Raw genomic sequence first — 21,368 nt, 5'->3', positions numbered from 1 at the left:
AGTGGCCTATCATTTCACAAAGTTCAATCTACTTCCCCCCTCACTTCTCCAGAGATCATCTCTTTGGCTTTTAAATAGCCCTTATTGTAGAATTAAAACTAGTAGGCAAGTTAGAATTCTCTGGTATTTACAGTTGTGCAGTTAGTTGTACAGCTCTGCAATCAAGAACTAAAGCTTCTGTGACACTATTCTCATTTCATCTCAAGGGTTAGTCAGAGAGGGTTGCATGCAAGGTCCTCCCCCTCAATGACACCATTGTGATGGAGATCAAAGAAATCATTGCGGTGAATGAAAGTGTTGACATGCTTCTTTATTCCAGAAAGAGAGCAAGGGGTGGTCAGGACTGGTTTCCTGAGGCCTGCATTAGCCAAGCCACTTAAAATAAAATATTGCAAAATGGTGCAAAAGTGGTGGCCACAGTCGGATTGGGAGGATGACTTGGGCTTCAACCTATAAGTAGAAGAGTAATACGTTGTTCTGAAGCATCACAGGGCACATTCAAACGTGCAAGTGCCATAAAACCAGTACTGGGCCTTTAATCTCAATTGAGTTTAGCCTCTGTGTAGACATCCGTTTTTGTAATTGTTAGTTAATGTCAAAAGCCACACAGTTTTCATGAAGTGTTACATCTTTGACGGATACTTAACTACATCCATCCAGTTTCTTAATGGCCAATGGATCAACCCAACTGAACATTCCAGATCTTCTCTGCTTTGCTCGGAGCCCCAGTCTGTCCCAACACGGCAAGTAACCAACCACCCAAGGCACCTGTCAGTCTCTCAGGAAGAAGACAACAGGAAATAGTTTAGGGGGGGGGCAGGGAGAGTGAAAAGCAGCCTTCATTTGGAGACTTCTGGGTTCTGAGCCTTCCTATAAGGTTCTCCATAATAAAACTCTTGGCTGAATCAGTGCAATTCATGCTGTCAGGTCCGGTTTAAGAGAATCTCAGAGGTTTTGTGGATCTTTGTCAGTTAAACCGGAGGTGTCGAGTTGGGTTTTCTGGGTTGTGACGTCCGTACTGGAGGTAAAGGGGCAAGTCTATGTGAGATAGAGAGGGATATAGAAAGATAGAAAAGAAGGTCACCTCCAGCTTTTGTTACAATACTGTACAACGCCAACTGTATGTGTCTACCTGCCCATTCATCTGACATCTATACATTCATCAAATTAGCCGAACAATACAGTCACTGAAGTACCTGGAAGGGACGGCTGCAACAGGAGGGCCAACAGGTGGAACTGAAGTTCTACTTGCTCCATGTTGCAGGGGGGCACCAGATGCAATGTACCCAGGGTGGGTGGGATGTGACGGGGGCTCTGAAGGCAAGGACTTCCTGGGTGCTGGTGGTTTTTTGGGTGGTACAAGGGCCTGAAGAAAATACAAAAGAAACATATAATACAATCCAGGTGTGATACAATGATTTTCGTTGATTACAGCCGATCGTCACATAGAGTTTAGGTAACAGTGACAAGACAACTGAAAATTGAGGGCTCTAGACCAACTCCAATCCTTGGGGGCCTAATTGGTGTCACTTTTGCCCCAGCTAACACACGACTCCAATAACCAACTAATGATCTTCAGTTCAAAACCGCAATTAGTTTAAATCAGCTGTGTTTGCTAGGGATAAGGAACTAGTGTGACCACTACGGCCCCGAGGACTGGAGTTGCAGGGATGGGCTCTAGACCAAACGTAGATTTAATTAATTAACTTTTGGTTTAGTTAAGTGTTCTGCTAATGGTACTAGAAATAATTTATGCGACTTGCTGATATTGACGTGTTGATGGTTGCCTGCTTGTAGGTGGACGATGCAAACTACACTCACCGGACAGTTTATTAGGTACACCCATCTAGTACAGGGTCGGACACCCCCTTTGCCTCCAGAACAGCCTGAATTAGTTGGGGCATTCTACAAGGTGTCAGAAACGTTCCACGGGGATGTTGGTCCATGCTGACTCGATGGCATAACGCAGTTGCTGCAGATTGGACGGCGGTACATCCATGCTGTAAACAGCCTGTTCCATCTCATCCCAAAGATGCTCTATTGGGTTGAGGTCTGGGGACTGCGCAGGCCACTCCAGGCAATGTTTTTCCACTCCTCGATTGTCCAGTGTTGGTGATCACGTGCCCACTGGAGACGATTCTTGTTATTTTTAGCTGATAGGAGTGGAACCCGGTGTGGTCGTCTGCTGCAGTAGCCCATCCGTGACAAGGACCGACGAGTTGTGCATTCCGAGATGCTATTCTACACACCACTGTTGTACTGTGCCATTTGTCTGTTTGTGGCCCGCCTGTTAGCTTGCACGATTCTTGCCACTCTCTTTCGACCTCTCTCATCAACGTGCCTTTTTCGCCCACAAGACTGCCACCGACTGGATGTTTTTTGTTTGTCACACTATTCTCGGTAAACCTTAGACACTGTTGTGTGTGAAAAGCCCAGGAAGGCGTCCGTTTCTAAGATACTGGATCTGGCGCGCCTGGCATCGACAATCATACCACGCTTAAAGTTGCTTGGGCCACTTGTTTTGTCCATTCAACCTTCAATCAAACAGTAACTTAATGTCTCGATGACATGGCCACGTGACTCACTGTCTGTAGGAGCAATCCATTTTCGTGAACGGGGTGCTGTACCTAATAAACTGGCCTGTGTGTGTATTTACACTACACCAATATATTAAGCATGGTTTAATATGCAAATGCAGTATCACACATTAACACAATGCAGTTTGTACTTTAACTTTAAAATGCTAATTTCACCTAAATAATTTTTTATTTTCAATTAGTTACCAACATTGCCATTACCTATAGCCATAGATTGGCTGTGCATTCTTTTGTAACCAACTTTTTAGAGCCACTTCCAAGTGAGTGAATATGAAGTACTTTGATCTGCATTTGCACATAAATGTAAATTCAGCAATACAATACAATTCTGAACTAAAGCTTGATTAGTCTGATTAGATTAATTGTCTCAAATCATTCAATCCATTGAATCAACCAATCAACTACATACACATCAATTAACCACACAATCCCACCAATCAACCATTAAATCCCTCCACAATCAATTAACCAACCAACCACACTCGTCACATAAATCAACCAATCAGACCCAATGCCCACATGCAGCCATGTCTACATGCTACTCTGGTACCTGGCTGCCTGTTAGCACAGGGTCAGGGGGTAGAGGCTTGGTGGGAGGAGCCGGCCGACTCAACGATGGCTAGAATAACGGACGGAAAACAGAAGAACAGGAGGAATAGATGGAGAAAATGAGAGTGAGGGGTGGAAGAGACCAACCAAAGGAAAGGGACTATTCAGGTATTCTAACAGAATACTGAATGAGACTCTACAGAGTAGTGTCACAATACTCCAAAATGTTCACTATTTGTACAATGAAAACAACAAACTTCAGACCAATTCTCATGCAATGAGACAAAGACAAATCATTTATATTAGCAAACCACAGAGACGAGACAGCTACCTCTATTCATTCGCCATCATGCTCAGTACCATGAAGGTAACAAATGCACTCTAAAGTAATGGAAGAGAATCCATTACGCTACTATTGACAAGACAGATTCCAATCATGGAAGTAGATGATAAGAGGGAAAGATGATTGACACCAGTGCTCCTCAAAGCCATACAGATGAAATGAATTTACCCACACTGAACAAAACTTAGAAATCAGCAACTTGACCAAAGACCATAAGATACTTTTTGAGGAACAGTGGTATGGAATATACACTGAGTGTACAAACATTAGGAACACATGCTCTTTCCATGACAGACTGACCAGGTGAAAACTATGATCCCTTATTGATGTCACCTGTTAATTCCACTTCAATCAGTGTACAGTAAATGAAGGGGAGGCAACAGGTTAAAGAAGGAGTTTTAAGCCTTGAGACAATTGAGAAATTAACTGTGTATGTGTGCCATTCTGAGGGTGAATGGGCAAGACAAAAGATGTAAGTGCCTTTGAACAGGGTATAGTAGCAGGTGCCAGGCGCACCGGTTTGAGTGGGTTGAGAACTGCAACACTGCTGGATTTTTCACGCTCAACAGTTTCCCGAGAGTATCAAGAATGGTCCACCACCCGAAGGACATCAAGCCAACTTGACACAACTATTGGAAGCATTGGAGTCAACATGGGTCAGCATCCCTGTGGAATGCTTGACACCTTGGAGAGTCCCTGCCTCGATGATTCAAGGCTGTTCTGAGGGCAAAAAGGTTAGCAACTCAAAATTAGGAAGTTGTTCCTAATGTTTTGTACACTCAGTGTACATTGATTCTAGAGCGTTAGCTAATTAACTATGTAGCTCTAGATTTGAATGTTATGTAATAATGCCAACCCTGTTGTAGGCATCATCACATAATATTCAAGTCAAGTATTACAATTTATGAAAGTGATTGGAAATAAAGAGATAAACCACTCTGGTGTGTGGAGCCATGGTCTTTGTCAACTAGTTCAATCATTGTGTCTCAGCACATAGGCTACTCTTCCAGATCTAAGCTGGGGATAGAGAGTTCGCTCATGTGGAGGGTTCTTTCGCTAAGTGACAGATTTACATGTCTAAACAGGAGAGTTAATCTTGTCCAAATTAAACCTTTGTTAAGCATTAGACACTGTGGCTACTGTTGGCACTAAAAGGAAGAACATGCTCCCCCCATGCCAGTAAGTAATGCTAAGTAATCAAAGTAATGCTGTGGTTAGTTTTCAACATAATTTAAGTCACTCAACGATGGCTAGAATAACGGACGGAAAACAGAAGAACAGGAGGAATAGATGTAGAGAATGAGTGAGGGGTGGAAGAGACCAACCAAAGGAAAGGTACTATTCAGGTATTCTAACAGAATACTGAATGAGACTCTACAGAGTAGTGTCACAATACTCCAAAATGTTCACTATTTGTACAATGTAAACAGAATGTTAGTTCTAGAAAACATGAGGATTCTTATAAATTACTAATTATTATTTATGTAGAGATTTCATCTCATAGCATTGCACACACAAGCATTTTTCAAGCTACCCATCATCACATGCAGGTTTCCATTCACTGACATGATGTCATATCCCAAAAAAAAATTAAATGTTTACTTTCTTAATATTTGTACCCCAATTTCGTGATATCCAATTGGTAGTTAGAGTCTTGTCCCATCGCTGCAACTCCCGTACGGACTCGGGAGAGGCGAAGGTTGAGAGCCATGCGTCCTCCGAAATACGACCCTGACGAGCCGCACTGCTTCTTGACACACTGCTCGCTTAACCCAGAAGCCAGCCGCACCACTGTGTCGGAGGAAACACAGTACAACTGGCGACCGAAGTCAGCGTGCCACAAGGAGTTGCTAGAGCGTGATGGGACAAGGACATCCCGGCCGGCCAAACCCTCCCCTAACAACGCGGCCGGCTGCGACACAGCCTGGGATCGAACCCGGGTCTGTAGTGATGCCTCAAGCCTTAGACCGCTGCGCCACTCGGGAGGCCCCTTCATAGAATCATTTTAAAGAAACAGTGTGATGGCATGGACCTCTAAACATAGATAGAAAAAGGGCGATTGCATGAGAATCAACTGTGTTGGTGGTGCTGCTAATGCTACAGCTACGGCTACAGCTACGGCTACAGCTACGGCTACAGCTACGGCTACTGCTACGGCTACGGCTACGGCTACTGCTACGGCTACGGCTACGGCTACTGCTACGGCTACTGCTGCTACATATGGACGAAGACCTCCTCATTAAATGGCAACCTTTGACTGTACCTGGCTGTTAAGGGGGCTGGGGTCGGGGGGCAGGGGCTTGGTGGGGGCTGGCCGTTTCTTTCTTATCCAATGATGGATATATGGAAAAAGTAGAGGAACAAACAGGACTTCGCTATAATACTGCAACTACACACATAAAAAGACACAGAATGTTAGTTTTAGAAAACATGAGGATTCTTATAGATTACTAATTATTTATGTAGAGATTTCATTTCACTGCATTGCACACACAAGCATTTTTCAAGCTACCCATCACCTCACAGGCCTAGGCCAGGTTACCTGGGCTTGTTTTAAGACAGGGTCAGGGGGGAGTGGCTTAGTAGGCGGAGCAGGTCTGTCCTGAACCTGAGAAAACAGGAGTCAAAGGGTTTTGACAGCCAATGGAAACATGCATTGGAGGGTAAGTTAGTTATTAGAATTGAGCATTACATATTCAACTCTCAGATTGAGAAAATATGAATTGGTCACTTGAGAACATACACTGAACAAAAATATAAACGAAACACGTAAAGTGTTGATCCCATGTTTCATGAGCCGAAATAAAAGATCCCAGAAATGTTCAACACACACAAAAAGCTTGTTTCTCTAAAATGCTGTGTACAAATTTGTTTACATCCCTGTTAGTGAGCATTTCTCCTTTGCTCAAATAAATCATCCACCTGAAAAGTGTGGCATATCAAGAAGCTGATTAAACAGCATTATCATTACACAGGTGCACCAAGTGCTGCGGACAATAAAAGGCCACTCTAAAATGTGCAGTTTTGTCACACAACGCCACAGATGTCTCAAGTTGAGGGAGCGTACAATTTGCATGCTGACTGCAGGAATGTCCACCAGAGCTGTTGCCAGAGAATTACATTTTCATTTCTCACAACCGCAGACCACGTGTAACCACGCCAGCACATGACCTCCACATCCGGCTTCAACACTTGCGGGATTGTCTGAGACTAGCCACCCAGACAGCTGAGGAAACTGTGGGTTTGCACAACTGAAGAATTTCTGCAGAAACTGTATCAGGGAAGCTCACAGTAGTTTGGCGTCGTAACTGACTTCAGTAGGCAAATGCTCACCTTTGATGGCCACTGGCACGCTGGAGAAGTGTGCTCTTCACAGATGAATCCCGGGTTTCAACTGTACTAGGCAGATGGCAGACAGCATGTATGGCGTCGCATGGGCGAGCAGTTTGCTGACGTCAACGCTGTGAACAGAGTGCCCCATGGTGGCGGTGGGGTTATGGTATGGGCAGGCATAAGCTACGGATAACGAACACAATTGCATTTTATCAATGGCTATTTGAATGCACAGAGATACCGTGACGAGATCTTGAGGCCCATTGTCATGCCATTCATCTGCCGCAATCACCTCATGTTTCAGCATGATAATGCACGGCCCCATGTCGCAAGGATCTGTACCTAATTCCTGGAAGCTGAAAATGTCCCAGTTCTTCCATACTCACCAGACATGTCACCCATTGAACATGTTTGGGTTGCTCTGGATCGACGTGTAAGACAGTGTGTTCCAGCCAATATCCAGCAACATCGCACAGCCATTGAAGATGAGTGGAACAACAGGCCACAATCAACAGCCTGATCAACTCTATGTGAAGGAGATGTGATGCTCAGCATGAGGCAAATGGTGGTCACACCAGATACTGACTGATTTTCTGATCCACGCCCCTACCTTTTTTTAAAGGTATCTATCTGTGACCATCATATGAAATCCATAGATTAGGGCCTAATGAATGTATTTGAATTGACTGATTTCCATATGTTTTTTTATAAACTGTAACTCAGTAAAATCTTTGAAATTGTTGCATGTTGCGTTTATATTTTTGTTCAGTGTAGTTACTAACTGTAGACCTTGTTAATGTGTTAGATGCTTTTTGTATTTTCTTTATGCTCCCCTTATTCAGGCCAATCTTACAACTCATAGAAATGCCCACTACACATGTAGCCTCATCCTCTTCTACAAATTCAAAAACATCAGTCTTGAACAAGATAGACCTGTCTATAACATTGCAACATTCAGGAATAGCTCCCCACATTTAAAAAATACTATAGTATACAGTGCCTTCGGAAAGTATTCAGACACATTTACTTTTTCCACATTTTGTTAGATTACAGCCTTATTCTAATATTTTTTTTATATTAGCACATTTATTAAATCAAAAAACAGAAATACCTCATTTACATAAGCATTCAGACCCATTGCCATGAGACTCAAAATTGAGCTCAGGTGCATCCTGTTTCCATTGATCATCCTTGAGATGTTTCTACAACTTGATTGTAGTCCACCTGTGGTAAATTCGATTGATTGGACCGACAGTTGACCGTGCATGTCAGAGCAAAAACCAAGACATGAGGTCGAAGGAATTGTCCGTAGAGCTCCGAGACAGGACTGTGTCGGGGCACAGATCTGGGGAAGGGTACCAAAACAATTCTGCAGCATTGAAGGTCCCCAAGAACACAGTGGCCTCCATCATTCTTAAATGGAAGAAGTTTAGAACCACCAAGACTCTTCCTAGAGCTGGCCGCCCGGCCAAACTGAGCAATCGGGAGAAAGGCTTTGGTCAGGGAGGTGACCAAGAACCCGATGGTCACTCTGACCGAGCTCTAGAGTTCCTCTGTGGAGATGGGAGAACCTTCCAGAAGGACAACCACCTCTTCAGCCCTCCACCAATCAGGCCTTTATGGTAGAGTGGCCAGACGGAAGCCACTCCTCAGTAAAAAGGCACATGACAGCCTGCTTGGAGTTTGCCAACAGGCACCTAAGGACTCTCAGACTATGAGAAACAAGATTCTCTGGTCTGATGAAACCAAGATGTAACTCTTTGACCTGAATGTCAAGCGTTACGTCTGGAGGAAACCTGGCACCATCCCTATGGTGTAGCATGGTGGTGGCAGCATCATGCTGTGGGGATGCTTTTCAGCAGCAGGGACTGGGAGACTAGTCAGAATGAAGGCTAAGATAAATGGAGCAAAGTACAGAGATCCTTGATGAAAACCTGTTCCAGAGCGCTCAAGACCTCAGATTGGGGCGAAGGTTCACCTTCCAACAGGACAATGACCCTAAGCACACATCCAAGACAATACAGGAGTGGCTTCAGGACAAGTCTCTGAATTTCCTTGAGTGATCCAGCCAGAGCTCGGACTTGAACCCGATCAAACATCTCTGGAGGGACCTGAAAATAGCTGTGCAGCAACGCTCCCCATCCAACCTGACAGAGCTTGTGAGGATCTGCAGAGAGGAATGGGAGAAACTCCCCAATTACAGGTGTGCCAAGCTTGTAGCGTCATACCCAAGAAGACCCGAGGCTGTAATCGCTACCAAATGTGCTTCAACAAAATACTGAGTAAAGGGTCTGAATACTTATGTAAATATGATATTTCCGTTTATTTTATAAATGAGCAAACATGTCTTTATGGGGTATTGTGTGTAAATTGATGAGGATTTATTTTTTATTTTTTTAAATACATTTTAGAATAAGGCTGTAACCTAACAAATTGTGGAAAAAGTCAAGGGGTCTGAATACTTTCCTAAGTCATTGTAAATGCTGTAGTATTACTATAATTATATACTATAGTATTTACTGTAGTGTTTTTGTGGATTTACTGTAGTATTTACAATTTACTATAGTATAAATGCAGTAGTATTACTATAGTTAAAAGATTATAGTGTATACTATAGGCTTTGGCGGTATCCTGATTGTCATACCGACCTTGTGCCATCCCGGGATATTCTGTAATACTGGCACTGAACACAAGGGGTGCTATTTTCAAACCCCATTCAGCCTCTGTAATCCAAAGGTTAGCAATGCTGATTTTGCAAGAAGCTGAACACTAAGCTAGATAACTAGCCAGAAAATTCTACCTGCTGACTTACTAGGTTCAGACAGCATTCCTGTGTATATTAAGACACCATGGAGTCAGTGCAAGATATGGCTCAGAAAATGTACCTCAATCCAGGGATGAGAAATGCGTTGTACTCTGAATGGTCCCATTATCCCAACTGTTACACCGTGAAGATAATGGGACAATTCGGAGTACCTCACATTTCTCATCCCTGGATTGAGGTACATTTTAATCTACACAGGTCTGCTGGCTACTAGATAACTAGCTACTAAATTAGCAAACCAAATGCACAACTACAGAGTATTGAGCACATTTTAGACAGTGAACTTAATAGTTAGAAGATATCTAGCTGTCAAACATTTAGTGATGAATTCCATACTGTAACTAGATCACCTGGGGTGTGCTGCGCAACAGTGAGTGACTCACAAGGCTCTGGTCTCTAGTCATTGTGTGCTTGTAGACAAACACCATGTGATTAGGGACTACCGTTAAACTTCATAATGAAAAATAATGTGACCGGTGAAATGAAGAACGCAATCTTCTTTATCTCCTAACGTATTGCACAAGTTGACTGCAGGTACTTTACTTAAAAAGTAGCTACAAATATTCAAAGTATTTAAAATATGTAAGAAATAGTTTCATTGATATTGACAGCATTGAAAAAGCATCCCGTGGCTATTTCCAAATACCCCAGTATACAGTATACTACCCAAGCCTAAAATACTATAGTCTTCACTATAGTATTTTTGTTTTATTATCTGTGACATGGAATTGGCTGCTTTCTCTTTTCTCCTACTAAAACATTTCCATAACCAGTAGGTAGAAATTCTATAGTAACTACTACACATGATTAAGGTATACTACAGTGTGTAGTATAGTATTCTACAGTACACTACAGATTTCTATAGTAAGCACTACACAATCGAGGAGAATACTAGTGTGTAGTATAGTATTCAGCAGTAGGGATTCATATTTTCAAGACAAGTTTCAATACCCGCGAATAATTCATATTTATCTCAAAAGTTCTGCACCGCACCGGTACCTCTCCCTACTGCCCCCCCCCCCCCCCCCCCCCCCCCAACGTGTTCCTGCAGAACGGTGAGCCCTGATTTGCCCATTTAAAGAGTTTAAAACCAAGATATGGTCACTATGCCAGGGTTCTCCCCAAATAAGAGAGTAAAGATTTCAGACAAAATGAAACTGATATTTAGTAATTATAGAGTCTGTCTTTGATCTTTGATCGCCAATGACATCGTTGTGAATTGCGAAACAGGCCATTCATAAATTCTGAGCCTTATGTTCCTCAATGAATTCAGCAAATTTCAGCAGTAAGCCATCTCGACAAATAGTGTGCTCAGGTCGCACAGAGCGCACCCAAAGCATTGACATGTATAATCATACAAACTTTAACCTTAATCATACAAACTTTAACCTTATTTAACCTTATCGTTGAAGGTTATTCGTTGAATAACCTTCAACGAATGATAGAATATCTCCTATATTTGGCAAAAATCGAGTTGATGATTATACAGATAGCAGATCAGCTCATGAATAATAGGGAGATGAAGAGTGGAAATAGTTTAAATATCAAAGTATCTTAACAAAGAACACCCGTTTTCAAAATATCCATATCTACTCCCATTTTGTTAGTTGAGCATACATTCTCTACTGAAGATCTATGGGCAGAAAGTCTGAGACAGAGCAAAGAAGCAGGGGAAATGTTATAGCGGCATTTTGACATGCATAGGCCAGAGACGTGCTTTGATAATGCAACCTATGCATTACAGAATAAAGTTAGGAATTTTCATGCAAGACAGGAGTCAGGATTTTGGAAAAGAAAATAGCCTAGGCAGTCAGACAGGAGAAGATATACATTTTCCCTCATGTCTACCCACAGACTTCATGTCTGTGACAGAGATGACTATGTAATAAATTGTGCATAGGCCTATCAAATTTGTGAATGTCTGAAGAGTCACAATGACAGCTCAAAGAGGCACACGTTCTTTTATAGGCTATACTGTAGGGGTTTCCTGTAGGGTTCATTAACTGCATTCAGGTCATGTGTGCAGTTCAGTAGTGGCAATTATGCGTTCACTATGAATTTATGGCAACTTTGTGTGAAGTAAATACGCCAGACTAAAGGCTACCATGCGACAACCTGTTTGGATAATGTGCTATTAAATATTTTTCTGCGCATGTTGTGTATTTTGTGGAATTGCATTAGTGCCGACATTGGGGAACATTTTAGTAATTTTTCGGATCTTGACATTTAATATTTTCGGGAAATGTGTGTTCCTGGGTCAGTCAAGGGATCTCGGCTACCCATGTTAATCCCTATCCTACAGTTTACTACAGAATTCTACAGTAAGTACTATAGTATTCTATAGTAAACGGTAGTATTTTTTTCATGTGGGTCAACACAGAGAGATTGACGTCAGCTAAATGACTAATATTATTACAATAAAGTCAGTGTTATCGATTCCATGTACCTGTAACAAGGGGCGCATAGGAACAGTGTAGGTGGAAAAACTATTTGAGTGACAGCCAGGGAAGGCCAGGCTGGGTCATCGTGGTACCTTGTTAGAAGGCGGAGACGGGGTCATTTGGATGTCACTCTGGCGGCTCCAGTGGTACCTCAGTGGTTGGACCTGCTCCCCGTTACGAGCATCCACTCGCTCTGTGGCCGGGGTCCTGGGAGACAGCACACACTCACACATTAGCACATTACCATAAAGTTCATTCCACAATTTCAATAATGTGGGTTCTGAAGCATTATAAATAGTAAGCTGAGCACTGTCATAAGATACAATAATTATGTTTCTCTATAACACTGGTCTAGCCCTCAAAGAATGGGTGTTTGATTACAATACACTGGTATACATGATATTACAACCTAGGGGAATAATCAGTTCTGGTTCTGAAGAGTCAGAGGTCATTGCAGTGTTACAGTATAAGTAAAAATGAGGTTGACAGGAGAAACGCTCAAAATAAGCGTATAGAACTGAGACTCTCAAGAATGGTCACCATCACTATCCACGAAACCGGCTCTAAAGGAGTCTTATATAAAACATTGAAGAAATGGGGAACTAAACTGGGGTGAGTTTCCCAAAGCCTTCGTAGCATTTAGTTTGTCGTTATATCCTACTTAAAGTGCATCGCTAGTATCTGAGCTGTTTAGTCAAAAAACACCCGTTGAACTAAAACTGATCAATCAAATTTAGTCACTCTTTAGATTATAGTGAGTTATTTTAATATGGACCTAAGTTCAGATATTTTTGCAAACTAGAGAGACTCTTGGGTGTTAAATGAAACACTAAGTATTAACGTTGCACTTCAATAACAATTCGTCGTAAAGACACAGCCCAGAACTGAGCAGCTAGAAACTAATTCCATGGCTTTACTCTACCCTTAACATTTAGTACCTTTTAGCCTGTTCCACGGCAAACACCAGGCCCCAACTCTCACTATGGGCCACACTGACCCCATTGAATCAAAGGTAGAGAAAAACACAGTTAACTCTGACGTTCACTGAGTGATAAAGTGCAAGATAAACCTTGTGCATGTCCAATTCAAACTTGCACATACTCCAGCTAGCCATAGCCCCTTTCATTCCATTATAGCTATTAAAAAAACACTATAGCCGAAATTCTCTCCATACTGATAGCGGGTTTCTGCACTGCGCAAACATATACATACTATATACACATTGTAACTAATATGTGAACACTGGGTCAGGGCTCTCACCGGCTCTGTTGGCGTCCGGTGCCCTTGTGGAAGAGGCTGGTAGTGCCCAGGCAGGGCAGGTTGCGGTGACACCGGGGGAAACGCAGGGCGAGGAAGAGGAGAACCACTGGCAGGACGAAGAGGAAGATGACCAGCAAGGCCACACGTGCCGGGTCAGATCCTAGAGATACAGAAAATATTGTGGTCTTGGTTATCATGGCAGACATAGAATTAAAGCTGGGTGCATGTTACTTATTTCATCCTAGTTTTATTGACACGGTGTCCCAATTTCTCCAGGATTTGATTAAGATAAGAAGTGTTTTCACTATATATTTTACCTCTTTGTGATGTCATTCGGAAACATAATGTTAACTTTCACTGCTATGCGGATGACACACAGCTGTACATTTCGATGAAACATGGTGAAGCTCCAAAATTGCACTCAATGAAAGCCTGTGTTTCAGACATAAGGAAGTGGATGGCTGCAAATGTTCTACTTTTAAACTCGGACAAAACAGAGATGCTCGTTCTAGGACCCAAGAAACAAAGAGCTATTCTGTTGAACCTGACAATTAATCTTGATGGTTGTACAGTCGTCTCAAATAAAACTGTGAAGGCCCTGGGCGTTACTCTGGACCCTGATCTCTCTTTTGATCTACGTAACATTGCAAAAATCTGAAACTTTCTGTCCAAAGATGATGCAGAAAAATGTATCCATGCTTTTGTCACTTCTAGGTTAGACTACTGCAATGCTCTACTTTCTGGCTACCTCGATAAAGCACTAAATAAACATCAGTTAGTGCTAAACACGGCTGCTAGAATCTTGACTAGAACCAAAAAATCTGATCATATTACTCCAGTGCTAGCCTCTCTACACTGGCTTCCTGTTAAGGCAAGGGCTGATTTCAAGGTTTTACTGCTAACCTACAAAGCATTACATGGGCTTGCTCCTACCTATCTTTCCGATTTGGTCCTGCCGTACATACCTACACGTACACTACGGTCACAAGACGCAGGCCTCCTAACTGTCCCTAGAATTTCTAAGCAAACAGCTGGAGGCAGGGCTTTCTCCTATAGAGCTCAATTTTTAGGGAATGGTTTGCCTACCCATGTGAGAGACGCAGACTCGGTCTCAACCTTTAAGTCTTTATTGAAGACTCATCTCTTCAGTAGGTCCTATGATTGAGTGTAGTCTGGCCCAGGAGTGTGAAGGTGAACGGAAAGGCTCTGGAGCAACGAACCGCGCTTACTGTCTCTGCCTGGCCGGTTCCCCTCTCTCCACTGGGATTCTCTGCCTCTAACCCTATTACAGGGGCTGAGTCACTGGCTTACTGGTGCTCTTCCATGCCATCGCTAGGAGGGGTGCGTCACTTGAGTGGGTTGAGTCACTGACGTGATCTTCCTGTCTGGGTTGGCGCCCCCCTTGGGTTGTGCCGTGGCGGAGATCTTTGTGGGCTATACTCGGCCATGTCTCAGGATGGTAAGTTGGTGGTTGAAGATATCCCTCTAGTGGTGTGGAGGCTGTGCTTTGGCAAAGTGGGTGGGGTTATATCCTGCCTGTTTGGCTCTGTACGGGGGTATCATCGGATGGGGCCACAGTGTCTCCTAACCCCTCCTGTCTCAGCCTCCAGTATTTATGCTGCAGTAGTTTATGTGTCGGGGGGCTAGGGTCAGTCTGTTATATCTGGAGTATTTCTCCTGTCTTATCCGGTGTCCTGTGTGAATTTAAGTATGCTCTCTCTAATTCTCTCTCTCTTTCTTTCTCTCTCTCGGAGGACCTGAGCCCTAGGACCATGCCTCAGGACTACCTGGCCTGATGACTCCTTGCTGTCCCCAGTCCACCTGGCCGTGCTGCTGCTCCAGTTTCAACTGTTCTGCCTGCAGCTATGGAACCCTGACCTGTTCACCGGACGTGCTACCTGTCCCAGACCTGCTGTTTTCAACTCTCTAGAGACAGCAGGAGCGGTAGAGATACTCTCAATGATCGGCTATGAAAAGCCAACTGGCATTTACTCCTGAGGTGCTGACCTGTTGCACCCTCGACAACCACTGTGACTATTATGATTTGACCCTGCTGGTCATCTATGAACATTTGAACATCTTGGCTATGTTCTGTTATAATCTCCACCTGGCACAGCCAGAAGAGGACTGGCCACCCCTCATAGCCTGGTTCCTCTCTGGGTTTCTTCCTAGGTTCTGGCCTTTCTAGGGAGTTTTTCCTAGCCACCGTGCTTCTACACCTGCATTGCTTGCTGTTTGGGGTTTTAGGCTGGGATTCTGTACAGCACTTGAGATATCAGCTGATGTAAGAAGGGCTTTATAAATACATGTTATTTGATTTGAGTGTATATCTATGAGTGCAGTCAAGTTGTGCATTAACAGAGGAATGGTGAGGTACCTCTAGGTGCTCTTGCAGGGCCACTGTCCACACTGCCTCCATGGCCCGTGTACCTACAGTCTGGAGGAGCCCAACCCACATCACAGTGGCAGTTCTTATTGCTGTTGCACACCTGGCAATGTCAGAGGATATTGAGCCATATTATTAATTTAACATCAACAGTATGGGCCAGTCCATTGTGAGCTATACAATATAACTCCTATAAGGGGAGACAGGCAGCTGGTTTGCTCACCCCGTGTCCGTTGCATTTGCTCTGACAATCGTCGACGCCGAACAAAGACACATCCTGACACCGCTGGTTCCAACAGGCCTGAACCACAACATGGTCAGTAATACCAATCATCATTTTAGATATTTATGTAAACTCAGATAACAACACAGAAAACCTCTCCTATATCCCTATTACAAAAGGTCAAATTACCCATTCCACAAAAACAAAAGTATTTTGCATTGTATTTCTATAGTTGAGGAAATGCCCACCTTGCCAAGACCACACGCGGTGCCCTGTGCCACCATAGCAGGGTCGGAGACGTCGTCGCCAAGGTGGAAGTAGGTTCCACGGCAGACAAAGTCGCTGTAGTTAAATTTTACTTTGGTGGTCAGGATCTCAGCGCTGGTGCCTAGCAACGGACGGTCGTTGCCTCCCTGGCACTGGAGCCTCCCACAATGCACATCTCTGAAAAGTCAGACACAGTCAGAGCAACAGTCAGACATATAGAAGTGTTCATTAGGCACCAAATTGAAGAATAAGGACTGAAATAGGACAGGACTACATTAACTTGTCCAATAAAATATGCTAATTGTGTTATCTGTTGCGAAACATTTTGCTACGATGTGCCCTAATGAACGGAACCTACTTGCTAGGGCAGGGGATGTAGGTTCCGTTTGGCATCTGGCCACAGTTGCCGTATTTGTTGCCCTGTTTGTTGACGGAGGAAAAGCAGACAGGCGGAGCCCTTGTGGAATCTGAAAAGAAAAGGGAGTTTAAACAATCATAATTGTCTCAAAGATCCTACAGTAAAAGTGTCTGAACAACACTGCCTCCTGAGTTTATGAGCCAATCTCAATTCTCCAACTCTGCAACATATGGCATATGAAGATTAGATATGATGTCATAACTCACCAAAACAGTTTCTTCAATCACTAGTAGTGACAATATATATACAGTTGAAGTCGGACACCTTAGCCAAATACATTTAAACTCAGTTTTTCACAATTTCTGACGTTTAATCCTAGTAAAAATTCCCTGTCTTCGGTCAGTTAGGATCACCACTTTATTTTAAGAATGTGAAATGTCAGAATAAAAGTAGAGAGAATGATTTATTTCAGCTTTATTTCTTTCATCACATTCCCAGTGGGTCAGAAGTTTACATACACTCAATTAGTATTTGGTAGCATTGCCTTGAAATTGTTTAACTTGGGTCAAATGTTTCGGGTAGCCGTCCACAAGCTTCCCACAATAAGTTGGGTGCATTTTGGCCCATTCCTCCTGACAGAGCTGGTGTAACTGAGTCAGGTTTGTAGGCCTTTTTTCTATAGGATTGAGGTCAGGGCTTTGTGATGGCCACTCCAATACCTTGGCTTTGTTGTCCTTAAGCCATTTTACCACAATTTTGGAAGTGTGCTTGGGGTCATTGTCCATTTAGAAGACCCATTTGTGACCAAGCTTTAACTTCCTGACTGATGTCTTGAGATGTTGCTTCAATATATCCACATAATTTTCCTCCCTCATGACGCCATCTATTTTGTGAAGTGCACCAGTCCCTCCTGCAGCAACGCACCCCCACAACATGATGCTGCCACCTCCATGCTTCACAGTTGGGATGGTATTCTTCGGTTTGCAAGCCTCCCACTTTTTCTTCCAAACATAACGATGGTCATTATTGCCAAACAGTTCTATTTTTGTTTCATCAGACCAGAGAACATTTCCCCAAAAAGTACGATCTTTGTCCCCATATGCAGTTGCAAACCGTAGTCTGGCTATTTTATGGCGGTTTTGGAGCAGTGGCTTCTTCCTTGCTGAGCGGCCTTTCAGGTTATGTCAATATAGGACTCGTTTTACTGTGGATATAGATACTTTTGTACCTGTGTCCTCCAGCATCTTCACAAGGTCCTTCGCTGTTGTTCTGGGATTGATTTGCACTTTTCGCACCAAAGTACGTTCATCTCTAGGAGACAGAACGCGTCTCCTTCCTGAGCGGTATGATGGCTGCGTGGTCCCATGGTGTTTATACTTGCGTACTATTGTTAGTACAGATGAACGTCAGGCGTTTGGAAATTGCTCCCAAGGATGGACCAGACTTGTGGATGTCTACAATTGTTTTTCTGAGGTCTTGCTGATTTCTATTGATTTTCCCATGATGTCAAGCAAAGAGGCACTGAGTTTGAAGCTAGGCCTTGAAATACATCCACAGGTACACCTCCAATTGACTCAAATGATGTCAATTAGCCTATCAGAAGCTTCTAAAGCCATGAATTTTCTGGAATTTTCCAAGCTGTTTAAAGGCACAGTCAACTGAGTGTATGTAAACTTCTGACCCACTGGAATTGCAACACAGTGAATTATAAGTGAAATAATCTGTTTGTAAACAATTGTTGGAAAAATTACTTGTGTCATGCACAAAGTAGATGTCCTAACCGACTTGCCAAAACTATAGTTTGTTAACAAGAAGTTTGTGGAGTGGTTGAAAAACAAGTTTTAATGACTCCAACCTAAGTGTATGTAAACTTCCGACTTAAACTGTAGGAATCCTTTGTCCAGGGAAGTATTCTCTGTTGCTTTTAAAAAGTTCCAGTTCCGCTGACCAGTCAGTCCAGAACTCTGGGGTTCAGAACTCGAGGTTCTACAGTACTTTGTCAAAGTACTGAAACAAGTCCAAATAACTAGCCACTAGCTCCCCACAGTGGTATCAATCATAATGGTTATCGGGTCCAGAACATTTGACCAATAGTGTAACTCACTAGGTCCCCACAACATCTGGCACTGTGTGTTGAAGCTGGCGCAGACACCGCTGTAGCAGTAGGAGGAGCCTTCCTCGCAGGGCTCGCCGTTCTGCAGGAACACGTTGGGGGGGCAGTAGGGAGAGGTACCGGTGCAGTGCTCTGGGAGGTCACACTCCCCCAGGGGCTGCCGACACATCCATCCACCTGAACGCAGCTGGTCAGACAGAGAAAATAGACAGTAGATCAGTAAAGGGGTTTATGATTTGGACCTTTGTTCAGCTTCTTGTGATAGATCATGTAACAGTTTAGTTTATTAGGATCACTATTAGCTATTCCACATGCAGCAGCTACTCTTCCTGGTGTCCACATAAAACATACAAATACATGACAAAATACAGAACCGTAATAGACAAGAACATAACAATCTGAGTTATAACATATATGATTATAATAAATATGATACTAACGACCTGAGCTGATTTAAATGTAGGTGTTCAGTAGTGTGTTCAGTGATGAGGTTGAATGTGTGAGTGTGTGTCAGTAAGGGTTCAGTGAAGGAGACAGAGGGAGAGAGGCTTGCCCACCTTGCAGTTGTCACAACAGATGCCATCGGAGGAACACTGGGCCCCAGGAACCAGTTTACAGGTGGTGGCGTTGCAGCAGGGATCGTTACACTCCTGGACATCCAGAGAGACAGAGACACTTAATAATTCATCCTAAACCCTAAAGTTAGGGCTCTTCAACCTTTTCTTTTCCAGGGATCCCCTCCCAGGCAAACTGCGACCCAGGGACCCCAATCATAAGATAGTAATATCAACATTGAAATAACAAAATAAAATGTGTCATTTATATATATATTTTTGCGGGCCCCCTGATTGAATACCCCTGACCTAAATCATAAAGTCTGTTCATTGAATTATCATCTATGGTGGCAGGTTGGTGTTCATTGTGATGAATCTTGTCCTGGAGGCAGCTCTGCAGGGTGGTCAGTAGCTGGCACATCCACAAAGTCATAAAATCAGATTTTAAACCTAAACCTAACCCGAACCTTAACCCTGACCACACTGCTAACCTTACGCCAAACCTTAAATTAAGACCAAAAAGCACATTTTTGTATGATATAGCCAATTTTGACTTAACAGCTGGCCCATCTAGAGGAAACCGCTCAGTGCTGCCTCCAGGGCAAGAGTCATCAAAATAAATGTCAACCTGCATCTATGGTGAGCTATGCTGTCCTCCCTAAAATTATCAAATTTACTGTCCAACATACATCCAGCAGGCCGCAGTCACACTCCTCTCCCTTCTCCACGTAGAGGTTTCCACAGCGTGGCCCCCCCAGCAGTTTCTCAGGCTGGGGCATGTTGAAGAGGCACATCCCCCCACCATGGAGCAGGCTGAGGGACAGGTCTCTGGCACTGCAGCTGCTGAACAGCTGGCCTGGCATGAACCTGGGTCAGAGGGGCAAAGAGAACAAGACATTTAGTGGATGCTCTTATCCAGAGCTTCTTACAAGTGCATTAAAATTAACATAATACAAGGCAACTGAGCTGCACATAACTGACCCTTTCTGTTTTGCATCATTGACTTTGCATGGCCTGGTGCTTTTGTAATGCATGTCAAACCTAGCCCACCATAGCCCCCTAGCCCCTCACCCAGTAGATGGCTCCATGATGCAGCCTCCCAGGCGTGGCTCGTTCTGACACTGGCAGCGCCGGTCGGCCGTGTCATGATTCATGCCCAGATTGTGCCCGAGCTCATGGGCAATGGTGGACGCCACCCCCAGTACACTGACCAGGTGATCCTGCACACAGAGAGGGAGAGGGAGAATAACAGAGTCAGTCAACTACCAGACTCATACTGTCACTGTGGGGCAGTTACCCCTCTACTCCACTGATAAACCTAACTGAAGCTAACTAACTCACCACATTGACCCCTCCTGACCGGTCCTTGGAGCACATGGAAGACTGAGATGCCATTCCCACTGTAGTTCCATCAAATGACTCCCCCCTGGAACAGATCAAACACATACAGTTCTAGTTAGTCTATTTTCACAAAGAGGTCATCCACTGGTATATTCATGTATTTGGGATGGATCTGCTTCCATAATGTACAAGTGTGAGAAAGGCACCGATAACCTCCAACCAAGTCCATTTGACTACTCACATAATGAGCTGAGCATTGTCGTGGCGCAGGCGGGGCAGCAGCTCTCTGGTGCGCCACTCTAGGAAGCGGTTGAGGGTGTCTGAAGGACTCTTGTCAACCTGGATCTTATCCTGGTCACTCCAGATCTCCAGCCCAGTTAGAGCCACACGCACACTCAGCGGCCGGTAGAACTAGAGAGGGGTAGATGAGAACCACCATGACAAACCAATGAAAATATAAAGTTTATTAGGTACACCCATCTAGTACCGGGTCGGATATCCCTTTGGCTCCATAACAGCCTGAATTCTTTGGGGCATGGAAACATTGCTCAATTGGTATCAAGGGATCTAATGTGTGCCAGGAATACGTTCCCCACACTATTACACCACTGCCACCAGCCTGTACCGTTGTCACCAGGCAGGACGGTGCCATGGATTCATGCTGCCTACGCCAAATACTGACTCTGCCATCACCATGACACAACAGGAACCGGGTTAAGTTGGACCAGGCAATGTTTTTCCACTCCTCAATTGTCCAGTGTTGGTGATAGCGTGCCCAC

The 21,368-nt window shown here is 43.8% G+C and overlaps 1 protein-coding gene across 1 annotated transcript in view; it reads right to left on the bottom strand.

Moving 5' to 3' along the window:
• Positions 1–295: 295 nt before the first annotated feature.
• LOC120048479 (disintegrin and metalloproteinase domain-containing protein 15-like) overlaps positions 296–21,368 on the bottom strand; it is a 36,334-nt gene continuing 15,261 nt past the window's right edge. Inside the window, exons 9-24 of the mRNA XM_038994481.1 lie at positions 20,831–21,000; positions 20,590–20,674; positions 20,320–20,468; positions 19,938–20,115; positions 19,252–19,344; positions 18,686–18,881; positions 16,582–16,690; positions 16,205–16,400; positions 15,957–16,034; positions 15,725–15,836; positions 13,348–13,507; positions 12,180–12,294; positions 6,032–6,097; positions 3,148–3,216; positions 1,197–1,366; positions 296–1,038 (exon numbers count right to left, since the gene is read on the bottom strand). Of these exons, the coding sequence (XP_038850409.1) occupies positions 972–1,038; positions 1,197–1,366; positions 3,148–3,216; positions 6,032–6,097; positions 12,180–12,294; positions 13,348–13,507; positions 15,725–15,836; positions 15,957–16,034; positions 16,205–16,400; positions 16,582–16,690; positions 18,686–18,881; positions 19,252–19,344; positions 19,938–20,115; positions 20,320–20,468; positions 20,590–20,674; positions 20,831–21,000 (2,013 nt within the window). The 3' untranslated portion in view covers positions 296–971. The remainder of the gene's footprint in view (positions 1,039–1,196; positions 1,367–3,147; positions 3,217–6,031; positions 6,098–12,179; positions 12,295–13,347; positions 13,508–15,724; positions 15,837–15,956; positions 16,035–16,204; positions 16,401–16,581; positions 16,691–18,685; positions 18,882–19,251; positions 19,345–19,937; positions 20,116–20,319; positions 20,469–20,589; positions 20,675–20,830; positions 21,001–21,368) is intronic.

The sequence above is a fragment of the Salvelinus namaycush genome, chromosome 5, assembly GCF_016432855.1.
Source record: "Salvelinus namaycush isolate Seneca chromosome 5, SaNama_1.0, whole genome shotgun sequence".
Classification (NCBI taxonomy): Eukaryota; Metazoa; Chordata; class Actinopteri; order Salmoniformes; family Salmonidae; genus Salvelinus; species Salvelinus namaycush.
The sequence above is the reverse complement of the archived record's forward strand: the minus strand, read 5'-3'. Positions and strand labels throughout refer to the sequence as shown.